At 39.3% G+C, this 22,293-nt stretch overlaps 1 protein-coding gene across 2 annotated transcripts in view; it reads right to left on the reverse strand.

Annotated features, from left to right (window-relative positions):
- fig4a (FIG4 phosphoinositide 5-phosphatase a) overlaps nucleotides 1-22,293 on the reverse strand; it is a 56,065-nt gene that overhangs the window by 20,356 nt on the left and 13,416 nt on the right. For both annotated transcript variants that reach the window (XM_078274270.1, XM_078274269.1), the window contains exons 9-20: nucleotides 21,015-21,115; nucleotides 19,832-19,994; nucleotides 17,140-17,237; nucleotides 12,231-12,364; nucleotides 11,661-11,777; nucleotides 8,279-8,324; nucleotides 7,627-7,775; nucleotides 6,690-6,856; nucleotides 4,355-4,493; nucleotides 3,168-3,226; nucleotides 2,465-2,612; nucleotides 2,123-2,206 (exon numbers count right to left, since the gene is read on the reverse strand). In XM_078274270.1, coding sequence (XP_078130396.1) covers nucleotides 2,123-2,206; nucleotides 2,465-2,612; nucleotides 3,168-3,226; nucleotides 4,355-4,493; nucleotides 6,690-6,856; nucleotides 7,627-7,775; nucleotides 8,279-8,324; nucleotides 11,661-11,777; nucleotides 12,231-12,364; nucleotides 17,140-17,237; nucleotides 19,832-19,994; nucleotides 21,015-21,115 — 1,405 coding nt within the window. The remainder of the gene's footprint in view (nucleotides 1-2,122; nucleotides 2,207-2,464; nucleotides 2,613-3,167; nucleotides 3,227-4,354; nucleotides 4,494-6,689; nucleotides 6,857-7,626; nucleotides 7,776-8,278; nucleotides 8,325-11,660; nucleotides 11,778-12,230; nucleotides 12,365-17,139; nucleotides 17,238-19,831; nucleotides 19,995-21,014; nucleotides 21,116-22,293) is intronic.

Raw genomic sequence — 22,293 nt, forward strand, 5'->3', positions numbered from 1 at the left:
TGCTTCACTATTACCTGCAGACACTCATTATTGTACCGCTCTACATCCCTTCGGCAAACAACCTGCCTTATGCTACAGCCAAATATTTCAAATTTTGACTCATCAGTCCAGAGCACCTGCTGCCATTTTTCTGCACCCCAGTTCCTATGTTTTCGTGCATAGTTGAATTGCTTGGCTTTGTTTCAATGTCGGAGGTATGGCTTTTTGGCCATCACTTATGGCCAGACTTCCCCGGACAGTAGATGGGTGTACCTGGGTCCCACTGGTTTCTGCCAGTTCTGAGCTGATGGCACTGCTGGACATCTTTCGATTTCAAAGGGAAATAAGCTTGATGTGTTTTTCATCTGCTGCACTAAGTTTCCTTGGCCGACCACTGCGTCTACGATCCTCAACGTTGCCCGTTTCTTTGTGCTTTTTCAAAAGAGCTTGAACAACACATCTTGAAACACCAGTCTGCTTTGAAATATTTGTCTGGGAGAGACCTTACTAATGCAGTATTACTACCTATATACTATAATTGGTTGATCATACACCTGACTACAATCCTACAAAATCCCTGACTTTTTGCAAGAACTGATGCTGGTTTGAAGGCAAAGGGTAGTAACACCAAATATTGATGTGATTTTGATTTTTCTTTTGTTTGCTCACTTTGCATTTTGTAAATTGATAAAACTAAACAATCATTATTTATATTTTTGAAAGCATTCTTAGTTTACAGCATTTTTTCACACCTGCCTAAGACTTTTGCACAGTACTGTACATCCACAGCAAACTAATACCTGAAACAAACTTTCTGGTCATAAAGAAAAAGATAGAGCTTAGACCAATCATCCTTCTACTGAGGATGTCTAAAGTGCCCCCTTGATTCTGCAACTATCATCCTTCTGGAGCTCGGTGTTTTCCACCTCTGCCAAGAAAAGCCTGGGTGAGTCACTGGATGTTCTGAGTTTGAGATCACTCAAAAACATTCAGAACCAGTCCAAACTTTGTGTTTGCTTCTGCAAGTACAGCCAGAATGTGCCTCGTTTTCCCTGCAGTTTTGTTTTTAATGGGCAGTTCTGGTAAATGTGCACTTCAGTGATAAGAGAATTGTTGTGAAAGCTGGATGTTGGTCTGGCTAATGTACTGCATTGGCCAATACAGATTGTTGTTGTTGTGCTACGGAAAGATATTATGAGTGGCCCAAACGGAATCTGCCGATTTATTTCTTTAAGTTTTCAGCGGTGATCAAAAATGAAAATCTGTGGAATTTAGCAGACTGTGTTTCTACTTGTGGTGGAGAGTTTAATTACATTTTTTTCAAAATCTGCGGAAAGTTCTGCATCCGCAGATTCCGTCTGGCCCTAAACTAATATGGATATGGCTGCTGTTACAGGCCACCCAGTTCTAATGTGAATGATTTGGATAGAATGTGTGAAACTAGATATAGTGACAGATAAAAGTAAGGATACCTTCCATCTTGGTGAACTGAGTATTGATTGGTTTTCTAAAAATTGACCATTACGTAATAAGTTGATTTCTATGGCGGATATGATGTTAAAGATTAATATTAAAGGTAGAAAAGCAGGTTTTACTGTAAACATTATTATACTCCCTGTGCTGAGTAATAAACTTAAGAAGATAATTTTAATCAAATGTTAAATTATTTTGATAGAAATGGACCAGCATGCTTATAGACCAGGGCACTCAACTCGCACTGCATCAGTACACATGACTGCTCAATGGTTAACACATACGGATGATAAGAAACCAGTTAATTTTCATATATTACTTATATACTTCATATAATAATACGGAGACACTTTTGAGCCATCAGCACATTAGGTTTCTCATAGTATGTGTGCAGAAGTGATTATTTATTAAAAAAAAATATATACACACACACACACACACACACACACACACAATTCCAGGTAAATTCAACGCTGTGTTTTCTAAACAAAGACAGGAGAAAGGACAGAGCCTTGTTTTGGTGACCTGAGGACAGTGTAAAATGAAGCTACATGTTTAAGGGCACAGTGACATGGGATGTATTACATTACAATAAAAATAGAAAAGCACCAACCAAAATACAAAACATGTGGACATAACACATGAGATACATAACCTGAGATGCACTCACCCTAGCACTGATTTTCCTGTTTCCTCTGGCTTGCGAACTGTGAATGGGCTTGGATCCACTCCAACGGTCTTGGGCATGAATTCCCTTTATGAGCAACAAATTAGAAGGAAACACATTAGCTGACATGCTGCAGTAACATCACTATAACAGCTCATAAATGTTCAGTACACTATTTATCAAAGGTGTTTACCAGATCTGGTATGACTTGGCAATGTCGACACAAACATTTCACCATGTTGTGAGTGTGTGTATGTCGTAACAAAATCTTTCATGTGTAAAAGGGTTTGTGTGTGTGTGTGTGTGTGTGTGTGTGTGTGTGTGTGTGTGTGTGTGTGTATTCACCTTGCAGAGTTGGTCATGGCGATGCAGAATGTGTCATCAAAGGCGGTAAGTTCATAAGGTTTGAAGAATTCTGTGTAGATGTCAATACTCTCCTCAAAGCGGTTCACTCTCTTCACTTTGACCTTTTTCATGCTGTCCTCACATGGGACTGCATCCACACAGAAGCACATAAGCGAAAACACAGAGAAACACGTTAAAAGATATTATTTCCACATACTTATATTAAGTCATGAGCCACAACAATGCACAGGGTGACATGCTTTTTCATTATGATGATCTCCCATACACTGTTCTTCTACCATAAATCCCCCTAGTACACCAAATCTACAAATACACTATTTGCTCCCATTGGCTAAAAACCACAGTGGCCAGCTGTTTCAGGAAAATCTTCCCATAAATATCTCTGCGTTGAAGGAAGGTGCAATCTTGAAGAAAGTGAGAAGAACTTCCGCACACTGCCTCGCTTACTGCTGAAATATTTATTTGATTATGTTTCGGTCTGTCCGACCTTCATTAGGTGTATACCTTTAAAAATGCGGCAATGGTAAATTCACACAGACCTAAGATAATTCCTGTAGCTACTGATTTACCTCCATCTTAAAACCTTTTTTATTGTTTTATATAAAATGCATCAAGGCATTAATCTGTAGCTGCCTCTGTTACATATTATGGATGTTGCAGATACCAAACACTAAAGGGATACCTTCATCATAGGCCAGAGGAAGGTAGGACAAGATTCCTGGTGACCACCACAGTGTGTAGCTGCAAACAGACAAGTATGTGTTAAACCTTCAGCAAACCTTCCACTGACTGATGTGTTTTCTGCAGTCTGCACTCTCTCTCCTGGGACTTCACATAACCTAGATATATACAAATTGGCTTGGCTGGACCACCTTCTATACAACTTGTGAATCCATCTCCATATCCTATCCAATTTGAGTGAATACACTGATTATGATTTAGTGCGTTATGTGCTATTTAGGTGAGTTTGAGAGAAAAAGTGCCGTGTGTGGCTGCTGAATTGATTTCAGGTCCAGCCATGCTAATTTCTTGGAATAATGGCTGAGCTACCTTGGTCTATTGTGGCTACATAAACTTTCCTAAACGTCCTTTAGCAGAAAACTGGAACTAGTTATGTAAGCACAAAGACAATGGAGAGCAAACAGCTAGCATAGTATGCTCCCACACGAATGCACAATTTACAATGAACAGAATACAAACTCATATATACAGTACTCTATGACATACATATATGACACAACAGTCCTGTACATTGGCATCATACACAAATGCTACTTATTAATAATAAGTATATACATAAATATTTGAGAGAAAAAGGGAATATTTCTGTTTATCCCACTGTCAGGAAGCAGTTTAGTAACAAGGCTTATTAGAGATGGGTGATTTCGGAAAACACTCAGGTGTGAAAGATTTCAAGGATTATAATGTGATCGTACACTGGCCCTGAGAGCTCAATGCACTGCATCCTAGCAAAAAAAAGTATAAACCCTATTTACTGTAGATACGGTTGCCACAGTAATGTGGACAACATATCGGGCTGTGGCGGTAAGCCTCAGGAGTGACACACATATAATTACACCTCAAGGCCAAAGCTCTTTGACCCAGGTAAAGAAGAGGAGGCTTGTACAGCCTGGGCTTTAAAAAAAAGGCATGTTAAGAAACAGCAGTGCTAATCTTTAGTGAGTGATTTCCCACTAAGACATTCAATTAACCCCAATACAAACACACAAACATTATAAGCAACTGACTGTTTTTTCATATTCATATGCTAGCAAGGGTATGTACAGTAAGTAGGTTATTATTTATATTTGTGCATGTATGTACAGCAAGTATTTGTATGATTGTAGGTGTACAAGTGTAAGTGTTCACCTGCGTCTGTCTTGGGGGAGGGTCATGCTGTTCTTCTGATGCAGGTAGAAGTCAGTGGGCAGCTCCCACAGGTGTGGCTTGGACTCCGATGGCTGGTAGACTTGAAGAAATAGGTTGATGGCATCCTGTCTGTCAGCATCTGGAGGAGAAAGATGGACAAAATAATACCAACAACAAAAAAGCAAAGGCATAACACACAGATCACACAGATTCCCATGAATCTTACCAGTAAAAACTCTCTGAACCACCACACTACAACACGTTTGGCTATGGGAGTGTGCTAATAGGATTTCTGTGAGTGTGTTCAGGATGTGGCACGTTTTGCATGCTGCCCACAGTTTGGTGCCATTTAATCCATTCCTCAACTGTGAAGCCCTATGCATGCTACTCCAACACTCGCCTTAGATAATTAGAAACTAAATTGGCTTGTATTAAAGCCTGCTATCAAGCCTTTTCTCTTGGCAATTTTCAGCCTGAGTTCATTCAACACATCCTGCGATACAAGTTATAGATGAGGACTTTGAAACATTTAATGAGAGTGAGAATGAGAGTTTCAATATAGTAACAATGGGACAAAGGGTAAGTGACAGAAGAGTTCTGAATAGCTAGCAAGTCACATAGGAATGACAATGCAAGCATGGGTGTAAAATGGCAGGTTGACAGCAGACCCAACTTTTCACCTTTCTTTGCCCATACAGTATGTATTCTACATTGGTGCTTTGCATGCATAACTTAGCAACAGGATAACAGTAATATTGTTCAACTACACCAAGACCGGAGAATATTGAGTAGTGTGTGTGTGTGTGTGTGTGTGTGTGTGTGTGTGTGTGTGTGTGTGTGTGTCACTTGACATTTCAGTCTGAACAACCGACAGAAGGTCGACTAGTAGGCACCGCTCTATTACTCCTGACTTTATACACAGTACAAAACATTACTTTTCAATTTCTAGAGCTACACATGCCACCTGTTCATGTAGAACAGTCACTAGTGTGTTGTAAAAACACTTTCACATTTTCCTAGACCCACTTTGTCTACATACAAACTAGGGTGTCATTTAAAATTATTAGAAATACAAATTGTTACATCACAGGCTGGGGAAGAAAAAGTTTGTACTTAGTTAGTTAGTAGAAACAAAATATGATTTTGTATAGAGATGGTCCGATACCATTTTTTGCTTTCCGATACCGATTCTGATAACCTGAACTTGTGTATCGGCCGATACCGAGTACCGATCCGATACCAGTGTGTCATATATTTTATTATGTTTTAACAACTGTATACTATTATCCCTGTATGGATGTGATATGATTTCTATCTTTGTTGTCGGTCTGGCTCAGGTTAAACTCTTTGTGAAACATGAATGCCACAGAACGGTCTTTTATTATCCAGTTTGACAGTCAGTTATAACGGAAAAACAACATAAATAAACTACTTTAACGTAGATTTTCTTTAGGGCTTTATTACATGGGATCGGATCGGTGCATAAACTGCAGTACTTACCGATACCAGCGTTTTAGGCAGTATCGGAGCCGATACCGATACTGGTATCGGAACATCTCTAATTTTGTATGATGTGGTTTTCAGGATGGGTAAAGTGCTCCATGTAATGTGCTGGGTCACTTTTGAATCCACTTTTGCTAGTTTGACGGCAGAAAAAAGGGTCCGTGCGCCAGGCGCATGGTTCAAAAGGGTTGTACTTAGTGTCTTCATTAATTCATAGGTGTGTTTTGGGCGTAACATGCAATAAACCAATCAGAGTGTCATCTCCCATTCCCTTTAAAAGCCAGGCGCGTTTGTACCTTGGCTCCTTGTTATTATGATGGCGGATTTGCTAAGCAGGAAGGAGAGATTTTCAGGAGAAGAAACTGATCTCGTGCGTGAAGTGAAAGATAGGGCCCAATATGTTACATCCGACTGACTTGCACATTATTTGAGTTTCCAGTAGTTTGTCTAAAAGTTTTCTGAAATTTAAGTTTACTAAGAAGATTCCATATGCGGAAAAAATACTTAATATATCAGGGGTTTTGTGTGTGTCTATGTATCTTTATATTGCCTGAATGTACGTATGTGTGTAATCTGTGTGTGTTAAAAGGGTGAGTCTAAGTTTCTATGGTAACCTTGAACATGAGGGTTCAAGTTTCACAGGGTGTGGTGTATTGACAAAGTTACGTTTTAATATGGATGGATTTCGGGATAAAATGGATAAAGTGGGTAACATGATCAAAATTAGAGATTAGTATCCTGTATTATCATAGATAGAGTCCCTTCTTAATTATTGTTGTGCATGTGTGTAAGGAAGGAATGTTATGCACCTGTAGCTGTCTGTATAACACACCTGAGAAAGCATTGCTGTAGTAGCGCGACAGCGTCTGCATGATGTCTTTGGAGTGTTGTGTCCAGGGAGCGATCTTGCGGTAGGTCTTGACCCTGTGGACCAGCTGGGAGCCGCCGTACTGCAGCGACAAAGTGTCTCCATGGTCTTCATACAGCTCCTCAAACAACCTGGGCCACACACATAACACACATTAACACAACTGCAAGGGACAGCTGAAAAGGGCTGTTGATGTTAGTCTTAGCTGTTTTTTATTTTTATTTTGGCGAGTTGGGGTTTCTCATCCACAATTTAGTGCATGTGTGTGATTGTGGTATGTCTTTTTTCTGCTTCTGTAGAACAACAGAGAGGCATGTATGACTCTTGTTCTATTGTACCAAAGAGCTGAGAAAATCTTATTTAATGCTGTTAATGTAGAGTTATACATGTAACAGAATTCCAGTTAAAAAGGTCCCATTATGACACAAAACAACAAGTCAAACATGTGATCGATGCTTGTTCTTCCTGATGCATTCACAGAGTGTCTGGATGTTCTCCACAGTAAACTGAGAAAATTAGAGCTGCACAAAGCAATTCCAATGTCTAAGCAGAGCTGGACATAAGTAGCAGAGGGCACAGAACTGCAAATAGATGGGGAACACATATCAAACTGATGTGGTTGTGTGTAATGTGTGTGAAAATTGGATTTTGTGCAGCAAACGGGGGATAAAGGACTGCAATAGCTGTTGCATTTGCTGCTACTAATGGGGATCCTAATAAGTGAAAATGAAAAAGCATAAATTAGCTTAGAGAGAGCTTAGAGTTTTCAGACACATCTGATATATTGCTATAGTGACTATCATTTGTCATTTTGTGCAAAACACAGACCAAATTTGTTTAATAATTAATAGTAAAAATCCTTTGGCTCTGGCAAAATATGTGCTAAAGAAAGGAGCTTTACCTCACACAGTCGGTATCAAACTGAAGTTTGGGCTTGTCAATCATTCCCAGTGCATAGAGCTGATAGGCCAGCGCACACTTCCCCACCATGAACTGGGCTGTGTTGGTCCGATCCAGACAGTCCACACAGTTGGTCCGCAATACACCAGTCTACAAAGGCTCATCAAACTTAGTGACAGCACTTCAGGATGTGTATGTACAGTATGCAGTTGGAGATAAACTACATGAGAAGGTAATCAGTGGAATCAGCATCAGCAGCAAACATATCTCTATGTATTTATCTTCTGTAAGTGGTGGCCATTAAATTGCAGTAAACAGCTTAGATAATTCCAAGAAGATAACTGTATACGTGATTAAGGTTTCCATGAAAAACTCTTACTTAATATGCAACTACATGCATTGGCCTAGTTTTGCAGCTATAGCAATGAATGCTCAGCACCTAACATACAATAGATACACATTATGACAAAAGTGGATTTCTTGGCCTAGAAATCTTGCTAGAAATCTGCCGTGAATTGATATGTGGGTTTTTAATTTTCCTGTGTACAAAAGCTGCAAATGAGTCATTCATTTTTGGGAGAATATTCAGTGTCTTCAGAAAAACTGAATTGTGACACAAAGGTCACAGCAAATCTGTTCGCTATGTGGCATACCTGCACCCGTCCACTGGCTGTGATGTGTCCACCTAAATCTCCCCACCTGAAAAAAATAACATTTAAATCAACATAAATCCTAGAAACAAAAGCATTGTGCACATGTCAATTCTACTCTTCTGCAGGCATATTTACTCATCTTTTCACGCTACAAGATCACTGATATAATCACCATTTCAAGGCTGAACATAATGTGCAATAACATCCACATGGTGCAAAGATCGGATGAGGTGATTCCTTGGTATAAGACAGAGAGGTTTAGACTGAATATTTTGGAACTTTCTCTGCAGAGACGAGTTTCAGACCTCTTGTATAAATAAAGAGATCTTATTAAACCATCTACGGCTTCAAGAATTTTCTTCATCAAAGTATTTGGTTTGAGTTCGGCCAGCCAAGACACCATAGATATAAACTTACAGTGCAGACATCTAAACACATAAGACTATAGGAAGTATAGGAAGAGAGACTCAGCAGACAATTAGGAATATACACAAAAACATTATTTACAATACTGTATCATTTTGGGGCTTACTGTATATGCAAACCCAACCCAATAATGTCAAAATGACAACAGTTCACATTTTTCCAACATGATTTAAGGTATTAATGATATAATAATGTATAAATTACACATTTGTTTAAATTATTATTATTCACTTTCTTGCTGAGTTAGATGAGACGCTTGACACTGCTCTCATGTCTGTATAGTAAATACAAAGCTGCAGCTGGCAGCCTGTTAGCTTAACTTAGCATAACAACTGCAAACAACTACCAAAGTGTAACCTCCCTACTAAACCAGAACAATCAAGACGTAAAATGTAAATTTGTGAGTTTTAGAGGTGCTGGTAGGCAGATTGTGTTACCTTTGGACAGAACGATGCTAGGTGTTTCCACCCTGCTTCTTTATGCTAAGCTAAGCTAACTGACAGCTGGCTGTAGCCTTCATTTTAGCGTACAGATAGAGGAGTGATATCAATCTTCTCATCCTACTCAGTGTATACCCCAAAACCAAACTGTTTAACTAATCCTTTAATCACATTCTTTAAAGTGACTATATGTAACTTTTAAATGTTTCTGAAACTGTGTAATGTTCCATCTGATAATCATAAATGACCTGTAACAGCAAATGAGACCAACAGTGAAAAGAACGCTATTTTTATATAGTTTTTATAAATTTTCCCGCAAAGTCACAAAATGATTTACGGCAAGTAGATGGCGCTACAGAGCACACATTCTGACGGGTCACAGATTTCGGCTGAACACGGGAAAAGCCTCTGTTAGTCTTATCATATCCTGTCAGGTAAAAGCAAGAGATTTATTTATATAGGCCTAATTATATTTTTATTTTAGAAGTTATCTGCTGTAGTTATGGCTGATACTGGGGCAGGACCATCACAGAAAAGAAGGAAATTAAACAGAGAACAACTTAAAGCTAAAAGGGAAAGTGAAAGACGACTGGCGAAATCCATAATCCAAATGGGATCCATAATAACGCAGGGACACTCGGTTTAGCTCACGATACATCCAGGCTAAGTTACCGTAGGCAACACTTGAAATGCAACGATGCAGCTGTAACTTATTCTCTTATTGTAAATTCATGATTTTCTGTCCGAGCAAAACAGTCATCGCAACGATATGACCTCCCCGTAACGCTAACTCCTCGACCTTTACGACAGCAAGTGTGATAAAAATACTATCGCCTTTGTCCTGGCTTACTGGTTCTGTCTTTATTAGTGCTTTTCCCCAAATCCAACACACTCTCATTCAGCACTGTTTTTGTGCAGCAACAGGCAAAGTGAGAATAACTAAGTAACTTTTAATTGTTTAGAGGGGGAGCTCTGAAGACAAATAGAATAGGTGTGGAAGGGTATTTTTTTTTTTTTTTTAAGCAAAGTGCTCTAATTGTGGCATAAACATTATGACCTGATTGAGAATAATGAGCAATTATAGTTCAAGTATTAGAGTAGAGTAGAGAATAGATAGTAGAGAGTATGTGTCTGACAAAGTGCATGCCAGAGTGCAGAGATGGAGGGACAAGACAAATTGAACAAGTATTTCTGATTAGCTTTATTATAGCATATTATTATATGTGCTAACTTATGCATGTGATGAAGGCTACAGGTGCCATAATTATTAAAGTGCATCTACTGCACATGAAAGCTTATGAGGGTTTTGTTTGTGTGTGTGTATATAAGTGTGAAGTGAGAGTGTGTATAACAAAGAATGTGAGATAGCGTTGGCTAATGCCAAAGAAAGGGTAATAAATACTGGCCATGGTGTGATCGTTGGGTTATGGAATAGAATGGTAATGTTGTGTGAAAGTGATTAAGACATGCAAGCAATGGAAGAGCCATGCGTTAAGTACATGGACTGCAATCTACTCAGCTCGTTAACAGAAAACTCTCTGCAACACAACTGTCATCAGGCATAATTTCCATTAAGAATTCATATCTGGAGAGTTCAAAATTAAGCAGTCGATAAACGTATGATTCTGAATATGTATGAATAGAAAAATGGATAATACAAGGTGGAGGGTGGGGGTGTGGCCTTGACCAAACTGCCACTTTGCTTGTTTGCAAGCCATGAGGTCTCTCTCTCTCTCATGGGCGGGCCAAATTCTCTGGGCGGGCAAAGCAGAGAAAAGGGGAGATAACCTTCCTCCTTATGACCTCATAAGGAGGAGATTCCAGATCTGAGCTTTCATTTTCTCAAAGGCAGAGCAGGATACCCAAGGCTCGGTTTACACCTATCGCCATTTCTAGCCACTGGGGGACCATAGGCAGGCTGGGGGAACTCATATTAATGTTAAAAAACCTCATAAAGTGTAATTTCCATGCCATGGGACCTTTAAGTCTGATATACAAATGAAAGAAAGATGATGGTGTGGTCAGCACACCTCTCAAATCACTGGTGCATAATATGCTACCTTCTCTCCTTTGGACCCAGTGTGCCCTCTAATTATTTAAAGGGTGGCTTTATATGAAAGTGTAATCAGGGTTCCCACACCTTCTTAAACATAAAGGATTTTTTGAGGACTTTCCAGGCCCAATTCCTTCACATTTGAGGACCCAACAGGGCATAGTTTGAGATACGGATCAAGGTTAATTACTTTTACTGAGAATATGAGAACTTCAAACAAACACTTTCAATGATCCATGTCTATTTATGTCTATTTTCAAAAACTTTCAAGGCCTTGATATTGTCCCTCAAATTCACAAACTTGGAGCAAGGATTTGAAGGACCCGTAGGAACCATGTATAATGCAATATTTGAGTGTTTGTTTGTACATAACACCTAACTGATCAAAGTTTAAAATCTGGTGTCAGTGTCCTCTGTTTTTACGAGAAAACACAGGCCCAGTGTAGGACAAAAAAAGGCTTACCTGTCATCTGGTCTGATGGTGTGACAGTAGAAGTCGGAGCGATTAATGAAGAAACCTGTTCGCTTAACCACGTTCTCTGCTATCATGCTTAGACGGTCCAGAACGTTGCACAACTTACTAAGAAAAAGAAAATTGGGAAGATCACATTATTGTTTTGTGTTTCTGTAGCTGAGTTACAGTGATGATGTGCAATACCTTTGGCTTTTTAATATGTTTGTTTATTGTATTTTTTCAAGGCATTAACACAAGCATGACATGCACAAGCAAGGCCAAGTTCTGGGGATATTCATCCTCACAGGGCTTTCACAGAAAAAGAACAGTTCATTTTTCACACCAGCTCGCACAAACTATTCGCTCTTGCATGTTATGTCTGAACCCACCACGAGTCATCGTTTTAGACTGGATGGACCTATAAATAAATAAATCTAAAAGATGGTATGTCCTGCTGTACTGTAAAGTTTGCATCATGGTTTACTCAAGCAAAACTTATTTCCAAGTTTGAAAATGTGATGCTAACATTACAATTAAGCAAATTTAAGCTCACTACATTGGCACATTTATTGTCAACACCTCTTTGTGTAGCGGGCCATGTCCCAGGCGATGTAGTCGATGCAGTTGTCTGGAGGGAGGAACTGATTTAGGTTGATCACAGCTGGGTAAAGCTCTTCACTCAGAATCTTCTCATGTTTCCTCTTTTCCCGTTTCTGTAGCACAACAGAGAGAAATACGTATATCACATGTATGACTGATTCTATCACCAAAGAGCTAATTGGTTCCATGAGGACACCAGCAGATATAGTCCGACATATGACAGATGTTTGTTCTCTTTGATGCATTCAGGTCTTCTCCACAGTCACCTTGGAGAAAAATAGAGCTGCAAGAAACAATTTACAGAATCCATGCAGAGTTGGTCATATACAGTATGTAGTGTAAAGCACAGAACTGAGGATAGACACTGCAGATAGATTGGGAATATCATATAGGAATATATGATAAGAACTGCAGCTGTGCAGGATATTTGTGCAAATTCAATGTTATGCTGCAAAGAGAGGAATGAAGTTAAAAAATGAAGAATGAATTTAATATTTTTTTTCGTTAATAAAAATACATGCACACACATTACCTGTCTGCCTCTGTGACCTGTTGTAAAACCGTCAGTTAACTTATTTCTCCGTGAAGTGTGTTTTTTTTACTGATCACCCAGGGTGATAATGGGCTTGGAGGCACTATTTAGCAGCTCATATCTCCATCCACACATTCAGCAGCGGCAAAGCAATACTGCAACCAGTCAAATTACTGATGCATTTCCTCACCCCTTCAGCAGAGCGTGTCATACAGTCTGGCATATACACACACTCACAAAGATGAGACACTAGAAATGCAGTATACGTGAAGATATACCTACAAAACGTGTTGTTCACCGTAAGAATCATGGTTATAGATATGCAAAGCTCTCAGACCATGAATAATAACATGAAGCCAGACAGTCACTCATGCACATGTACATACAGAAGGGGGCTGGTCATGCACACTGTAATGGAAACTGTAATGTGCACATAATTATTTTTTATGTATAGTTTTGCTTTTGCATAGAAAAAAGGTGTGTTTAATGGCTCGGTTTTATCTTGTCTCATCTTTATTCCTCTTTTTTATGCCTGTGCTAGTTTTATGTTGGGTCGAGGCTGCCATTTTGGATAGGATTCTCTCAAAATCAATAGATTTAATATTTCAAAATATATATATATATCTACATGGGAAGAGTAGATATATATATTATCTCCGGCAGTCAATACAAATGGACTCTAATTAAATTGGCTGGTTGGATTCACATGCTTGGACGTGTGCTCTGTACCTCTCTTAACATACAAACATGCACCGACACTTGACAAAACAACACACCCATTCACCACTGTGGAAAGATGAACTGTCATGATATCATGGTTAATTGCCCATTCCTCCCTCTTTCTGTCTCTCAGGGATAAGAGAGAGGGTGTAGCGTATAAGCAGGGCGTCCTCTCACTTAGTCAGCACAGTCGGCACATATCACATGGCAGGGGCTTGTGCGGACCTGTGAGGTCTGTGATTGGTCCGCCGCTTCACAGCTCTCCTTGTGAGTGACAACGTGAGCTTGAAACCCAAGAGTGTATGGCTGTGTGACCAAGTGTGTCCATGCGCGTGTATGGGAAAAGGCAATGCAAAAATGACTTCTAGAGCACTGCACAGAGGGTTGGAGATGAAAGAAAAACACTTTATTTGAAGGGGTGTGCATAAGACTGACATGACACTGTCATTATTATGACATGACACCTATCATGAACATGATGGAATCATTTTGAGTGTTCATGGCTGTCATTAAGTGTCCCTCGGTAAACACTTTTAATGCAAAGTTAGCATTGTCCTAGAGGTCTTTGTCATAACAACTTGACATTAACGAAGACAACAATCTCTGTTATGACAACTTGACATTAAACAAGACAATACAGTACAACCTGTCAATGTCTTTGTCATGACAACTTGACATTAACCTAGACAACATAACCTGTCACAGGCCCAATTATCAAACTTTAATAACTATTTAGCTTTGTGTGTTAACATTACATTCAACTGTCATTAAGAGGTTGGTTTTTACATTGGCTGTCATGAGAGCATTATAATAATGTCATGAATATTTTTGCTTGACCTCAAGTAAAGTGAAACAATTTGAACCTGCTGCTTTAAAGTGGTCAAGTCCTGCGCGGAGCAGGCACACTTTGCTGGTCTTCCCCCCTCTTGTGATTTGATGTTGTACTGTCGCATGACTCAGAGGTGCCAGGCAAACAAGCAAGCAAGTAGCCAGGCCCGGCAAAATGAAACAACGGCAAGCTGTATAATTTGTAAAGAGGCTATAAGATACATTGGTAACACAACAAATTTATACAAGCATATGAAAATTCTGTCCTTGGTTTTGCTTATAATCCAAATGTAAAATCACAAAAACACTTAGGCTAAAGGTCATGAAAATTCATCCTCCTTAAATATTAAAAAGTATCGGTATTGTATCGGTATCGGCGATATTGGCCCTGTATTTACTTGTTATCGGATCGATACCAAATATTGCAGTATCGCACACCACTTGTTCACAGACACCAAAAGCTCCGTTAACGCCAACGGCTAGCGCTATATGCCAATGAGCAAATTTTGGTGGTGAAGACATGTCCCGCCTTACTCTGCCTCTGATTGGCCAACCCTGGTATTCTTACTCTAACCAATCTCACTCCTAACACCTAAACCTAACCAATCAAACCAACGAAGGCAACGAGTAGGGAGGGAATTGTCGCGTCGCAGATATTGATTAGCATTTACAGTAGCCAATAGCGCTGAATGTGCATTAAACTGGGTTTCACCAGGCAGCTTCGAGCGATTCAATCGTATTCAATTCATTCCGCCATGCTAGCGCTTTAGCTGAGTCAATATCGCCAGACCGGGACTAAAAACAGCCTCCGAGACTTACGGAGGAGGCCAGTTTACTACAGGGAATGCACTAACGTTACTGAGATGGTTTTCTTTCCGGGTTTAGCTAGCTCTTTGCAGCCCAGGGCTGAGTCCACTAACGTTAGCTAGCTAATTGGACCGCTGTAACGTTACAGCTAACCGAGCTAACTGCAGCTAACTACAGTTTGCAACAAGTCCAAAACTCAATAAATCAACTCGGTACTGCATTCACTGTTGTCAAACTGGTCTTATAACTTTTAAGACATCTTAATGACAAGTCCAATTGGTTCCACTTTACTTGAGGTCAAGGATATTATTCATGACACCGTCATGTAAGCATTTCATGATGAAATCAAACTTCATGACAGGTCCAAATTGTTTCACTTCACTTAATAATATAACATGATTTACAAAATGACACTTAATGACAACAGTCATGAACACTCAAAATGACTCCTTCACGTTCATGATAGGTGTCATGTCATAATGACGGTGTCATGTCAGTCTTATGCACACACCTTTAAATAAAGTGTTACGAAAAATCTTCATCATTACCATTTCTTGGGGTTTCGTTACTTTTCATAACAATAGTTTTTCATAATTCAAGGAGCAGTAAATGATTAATGCCGCTTATACAGCAACATAATGTGAAGGGACAGGGTGCAGGAAACCATGCGTGTCTTTGCAGATGTGTGTGTGTGTGTGTGTGTGTGTGTGTGTGTGTGTGTGTGTGTGTGTGTGTGTGTGTGTGTGTGTGTGTGTGTGTGTGTGTGTGTGTGTGTTAATGTGTTCCCTTTCATCATTGCTGTGTGTGTTTGCAGAGCAGATTTAAATCCATAGATAGAAGTTACCATTTCAACTGCTAGTATCACCAACTGACAGGAAAATGTCTCATGATAATGAAAATCTCCATAGCAACAACTAACCCCCAATATCATCCAGTGCTTGGCAAATTTTACATTTACAGCCCCCAATAGATAACAACCTGTGGAGTGAGTCCACAGACTGGGCATATTTCATCCAAAAACACCACAAAGATATCTTATATAATCCTCACACTAGCCAGTCTTCTTAAAGGAAATTCAGTATTTTACCACCTGGATCTTAGTCTAACTTAGCTTGCCTTCTCTCCAAATACAATGGTGAGTACAATGTTCATTTTTTTAAGAAACTGATTTCTCCTTTAATACAACATACATTTTCCCAGAAAACAGTTCCTCAATAAAAATATTCTTTCTTTCCAATATTTTCTTGTCATCATTTCTTTTAGTGATCTGTTATCAAAACAAAATAAACAAAATAGAATATAGATGGGGTTTAATAAGGCAAGGAGTGAGGAAATACATAATTTTACATCAACCTAACCCAATGTAAGGGCTTTTGAAGCATATAATCCTAAACCAGATATTAGTGACCTGTTGAGTGCGACAGCATCCATGACTGCACCAGTGTAACTCTGTGTATGTAATTCCAAATTTTTATGGCAGAAATTGTACTGAAAGTATTATTTACTAGTAGTGTCCTTGAGCAAGGTACTGCATGCCCTCTGCTGAAATATTGTGTTGCACTCTGGGTAAAAATGTTACATATGCAAGCTCAAAGCATTACAATTGTTTCACAGCTAGTCAAATAATTCAAAAAACAAAAAGACTGTGCCTAATGCACTACAAATCTTCTCTTGATAAGACTACATCCATCAGTTGTTTTAACGGTTAGTGGGATGTCAGTGTATTTCTTTTCTGTTATTCCGTTTCTACTTTAGAATACTGAATCACTGCATTTTGTTGTTACATCTGTTCAGGAAAAGTGGAGTCATACTGCATCATTTTCCACAGTCAAAATGCTGTTGGAATTTTAAAGTAAAAACAACAAAAAAACAATACTAAACAGGATACTAAAATAATAATAATGACTATGTCCAGGACACTTGACCTGCTTTATGTCATCACCTAATGATGCGAGTGTGTGTGTGTGTGTGTGTGTGTGTGTGTGTGTGTGTGTGTGTTACCTTGACCAGGTTGAGGATGATGATAGGAGAGCCAAACCGCTGCAGCATCTGGTCAAAATGGAGGGCAGCTACGTGGGCGTATGGGTCAGCTTGGTCCACTGAAAGAGAAGTCAAAGTGTTTAATATTTAAGGGCATTCAGGGTTATCACATTATCAGATGGTTAAGAATAATCGTGTTTTAGGCTACTGTATCGTATCTGGATGTCTCTGCTGAAAGTGTAGACACAAAGTGTTTCATTTTAAAATGTTAATTTAAGAAACAGAGCAAAATTTGGAATTCTGAAAGGCAGTTTGTGCTCTCAAGCTTCTTCAGTAAGACAAGAAAATACGTAGATGAGGAAACTTGTTTTAATAGGGCCAGTCTGTTTCATTGAGCCAATAAACATACACATATAAAAGTATAATACTGAGCTGTAAAGTCTCAAGCACTCTCACTTCCATTTTCATTCTTTTATTCATTATTTATTTTAAAATCATGTTTAATGCCTCCATTTAGCACTCAGCGGAACCCTACACCTGCAGCCGGCAGTAAAATTGAACCAGTGAAGCAGTCAGAAGAAAAATTAGAGGAAATAGGTTAGCTCATGCTCACTAAAACAATACAAACAGGAGCTCAGGCACACAGTTTTCAAGTTCACTCCACAATTCATTACTTTGTGCACTGCACTTGGACTCAGGCCTCAGGGGTAGATGAGAGTTTACATCCCCATACAGTACACCCTATAACATTCTTATTGTACCATGGGAAGGGATTGTAGATAATGATGATAATGGTGAAGAAGAGTAACACAATTAAGGATATATCCTTCACAACCAAGACATTTGCCCACTTCAGGGCAGTCATAAAGACTGTATGTATATACTTACGTAACAATGAGTCTTGACAGTTATGGCTGGGACGAGAGAATAGGCAATGCATGATGTGATAAGGACTCAGCATGTACAGACCCATTGCTGACCTAGATTCGTCTAACAGGTGTCAGTCTATGCTGCCAGCATCACAATCACCAGGCTGCACCTGGTTTTTAATTGTTAAGACTTGATGTCAGTTTCACAACACTCAATGAGGTGGTAGACTAACAAAGCACAGGTTTTGCTTCAAGTTCCACAAGATTGGTCTGAACTTGAAAAACCTTTAATTTTAGTGCACCTGACAAAATACAGCCCCTCCCTAAAATCAACTCACTTGTACCTTTTGGAGATTTTAGAAATCTGATTTTCAACCTCCAAACTTCTACTTGTAATTGATTTACATAATTGTATTTTCTTTTAAATCATCCTAAATAAGTTATCAAATTATTTTTCCAATTCAAAAAGTTTTAGTAGCTTTCTATTGTTCTTATGTTTTTATTTTCTTATTCTTGTTTTTGCCTTTCTTTGTCTTTGTAAGTGAGTCCCCTCAATGATGTCTCGAGTATAAATTAATGTTGAACGAGTGAATGAACGGTAATTTTGGGAGATACGCCTATTCCTTTTTTTGCTGAGGATTACATGAGAAGGTCGATACCACTCTCATGCAAAAATATAATTTAAAAGAGGAAAGTAAAGCAAGTATACCATTACCAAGGGCAAACTGTGTCAAACTACATGTACATACACAGTGAAATATAATCTGATAGTGCAAGAATGGGGCAACATTTGAGAAATGTCAAATAAAGTCTTTCAGGATCAAAGCAGGAGCAGGATGAGTTTATACACAGAGGGATCTCAGGGACACGCTCAGTGTGTTTCTCACACAAGTAAATGCCATCTGAGGATGAATTAAAGGGCAAACTGGGGAGGGGGGGGGGGGGTATGATTTAATACAGGCATTGTACACATGCAAGCACCAATATCTTCACACACACACACACACACACACCCCCTCTCGCCCTGGTTTTGTGTTTTTATCCTGCTCATAATGAGACAACTGAATGGATACAAAGATGAGAACCAGGAGGGGGGGGACGTCCTGCCTTCACCTGTTTCGTTCTCATTTTTTTTTTCTTATCTTTGTCCCAGTGGTTGGGAAGAATTGCCCTGGTATAAAGCCACTCTTCCATTTTTTAATGCAGTTTTTCCAATAACATTCTTCCTCTGTCCCTACAAGGTTATTTCTGGTCCTGGGCAGCCGTTAGGTTGAATACATTGAGCATTATAAATATAAATAGTTAAATACCTACTGTGATACTGTATAGCTGACCTATGAAAGGTTAGGATATACCTGTATCTTTCATTTGTTATCTGTCTTTATGTATCAGGACAAAGTGGATACGACAAAGATCTTCCATCAAAGCCTGGGCAGCTTTGACAACTCTCTACCTTTTCCATTATAAAGCAGATGTTGAGCACATTAATGGGATAGTTTGGATATTTTGAAGTAGATGGCACGCCCCCAGTTTGGAGAAGCAGGCAGGAGTACCAGTACGGAAGTTAAGCAATGTACTGCTGTGGACAGGGGTCAGCAAGAAAATGTATTTTAGCCACTTGCTTCTCCAAACTGGGGGCGTGCCGACCGCCATCTACTGGACTACAAATAAGTACTTTAAACAACCTCACTTCAAAAAATCGAAACTATCCCTTTAAGCAGCAAAAAGCACATCAATAATCCAAGCCATGATACCATTTTCCCTAACACACTAGTCTGATAATGGAAAAACAAAGAAGCTGATGTACAAAGTAAGCAATAAATCTGGTTTAGCAGTAGTCTTACATCTTATTGGGGGTTTTGGCATCATAGTGGAAATGTCCTGGGACCAGTAGAGCGGGACTGAACCTCGCACCTGGACGTATGAGGAGTAACTTCCTGCTGCGAAAGACATAACTGAGGCGTCATGGACGATCTGCTCTGTCTCAACCTCATTAGCCACATCCCCCTGGAAACAATAGAAAAACACAAAGGTTGGGAAAACAATCTCATCAAAAGGTCCATTTAGTAGCTGTTTGGAAATGTTTCATCATATTATATAATCTTCATCAGCAAGTGGAGCTCTCCAAATGTTCACAGAATTGTCAGTTCAAGGAAATTCTCGTTCATGTTGAATTGGCAATCTGAATCTTGATCTGCGGATGAGGATCATGTGATATGATTGAAAGCTTCAAAACGATAATAATGAACTTTGACTTGCAAACATGGAAGAGAAGCCCATGAAGTGCTCAGAAGTGCTCCAAAATGGAAACAGAAACAGCAGTTAAGAAGCTGTTCTGCAGCTTTTGATCATCTCACGTGAACAGACATGATCAAGGTCAACACGGACAAGAATTTAAAATCTACTAATCCATGACAACCAGGCAAACTACATCTGCTCCAAAGTAGTAGAATAACAAGTAAATCCACACTTTAAGCCCACAGACCTTTTTAACGGCAGACATTTTGCCATCACACAGCAGGACAACCACAGGTGAATTAATAATATGAATAAGGGCTGCACTCACTAGTTTCAGGGCCATGCCACTGTGCATGCTGGCCCACGGACATGACTTATTGATACACCTACACATGGAACAGAGCCATCGTTCACATTAGTTACACCTGTCTTTCCTGCTATGACGAGTCAAACTGTCTGTTGTGATAAAGGCCAATCAGACAGTATTCTATAATGAAACATAGTTGCAATTTTGTATAAAAACTACTTTACTTGGCATTGACCACAATAGCAGGAAACTGTGAAAATTGTGTCCAAGCTGATCTCAGGATGGCAAGATATCTATGTTTGCTCCTAAAGTTCCTCCCACCTCCACCACCCACCCACACAAACAACTCATGCATACTCAAGGAAGAGGCAGTGGGCCAAATTAACCCCCTGTGATCACCCTGAGTCATCTCAATCATCCAAGTGGCCCTCAGCCCTGCCTCTGCTATCTATTCTTCCCTGTTGCCTCGGCAACCGCTGTACCTCGCAGTTGGCTCCTCTTTTGAGGAAGCGGGTCCCGGCAAATTTGCTGGAGCGCCTGGCAAAAAGGGTGATGTGGACTGGTCGGCCGTAGATCAGCAGCTCTGTAGTTGGTGGGTTAAGGAAGAATAAAAGGAAAAGAAAGGAATAATAATAATAATAATAATAAAAAAGAATAATGCACCACTGACCACATTACACAATCGCCTGTTTTAAAACACACACTATTATTACACTAAATATTTGTATTTTCTATTTTGGTAGACTAACCACTTTTGAAAACTTAAGAAAAAGCTAGTCACTGTACTTTAGCATTTATTTAGCATTTTGCCTAACATCAGTTGTGTTTTATGTCATGACCTATCAATTTAACAGCATCAGTTCAAAACAAGTCCAAGTCACATATAAATGTTATTCTTATCTAATGAATGCATCCTACAAAAGTTATTAATCTGTTTCTACCTGATTGCTTAGGGACATTTAATGAGGCCCAATGTCTTCCCTTTCCCCCTTATCGCCTTTTTTTCCTGCCTGCTTCAGTGTCTCATCTTCTCCAAATTTCTGCATTTACTCTATCCTCTGAGTCTCCTCTTATTGCATCAGTCCTTTCATCCTCTCAGAAAAACAGCCATAAAGGCAAAACTGTTTCCAGGAATTGTCTAAACTCAAAGCACCCACACAATGTCACTGTGGCAGCATGCTGCTTGATAAGAGTCGCAAAATTGGTGATAGCAGTACTGACTGTAAAGTGCACCTTACTGTAGCTTACTGCAATACAAAAACTGGCATAAAAATATAAATACTTAAAAAAAAAAAATTACTGATAAAAAAAGAGTAACTTGTTTTGACTGAAAGGCAATAACATTTTTTACACTGCATAATGTGATTAATGCAAAGGAGACTTGATGGTAAATGATTGAAATCTGGACCTAAGGCAAACTTTTACCATAATAAATCACACTGTTTACTCAGTTCTAGTCAAGCACAAAGCCCCTGTGCAGCAGTAAGCCATGCATCAACGCTACAAAAGCTTCTCACAAAATCCAGAGGAAATTATTCATGTGGAGCCTAATACTAATCTCTGGTATGCAGCTTGTTTCTACTCAAAACCTCAAAGCAAAAGCTACAGTAGCACTAACATGAAAGGCAAAACATGGGATTTGTCTTCAATCCAAAAAAAAAAAAACGTGGCCTATCTGATTAAATATGTACAATGTTGCTGCCTTTTCCCTGTAGATAGCAGATGGAGCGATCATGCATGTGGTGTTTACATACATGATGT

Source organism: Sander vitreus, chromosome 18 (assembly GCF_031162955.1).
Source record: "Sander vitreus isolate 19-12246 chromosome 18, sanVit1, whole genome shotgun sequence".
Lineage (NCBI taxonomy): Eukaryota > Metazoa > Chordata > Actinopteri > Perciformes > Percidae > Sander > Sander vitreus.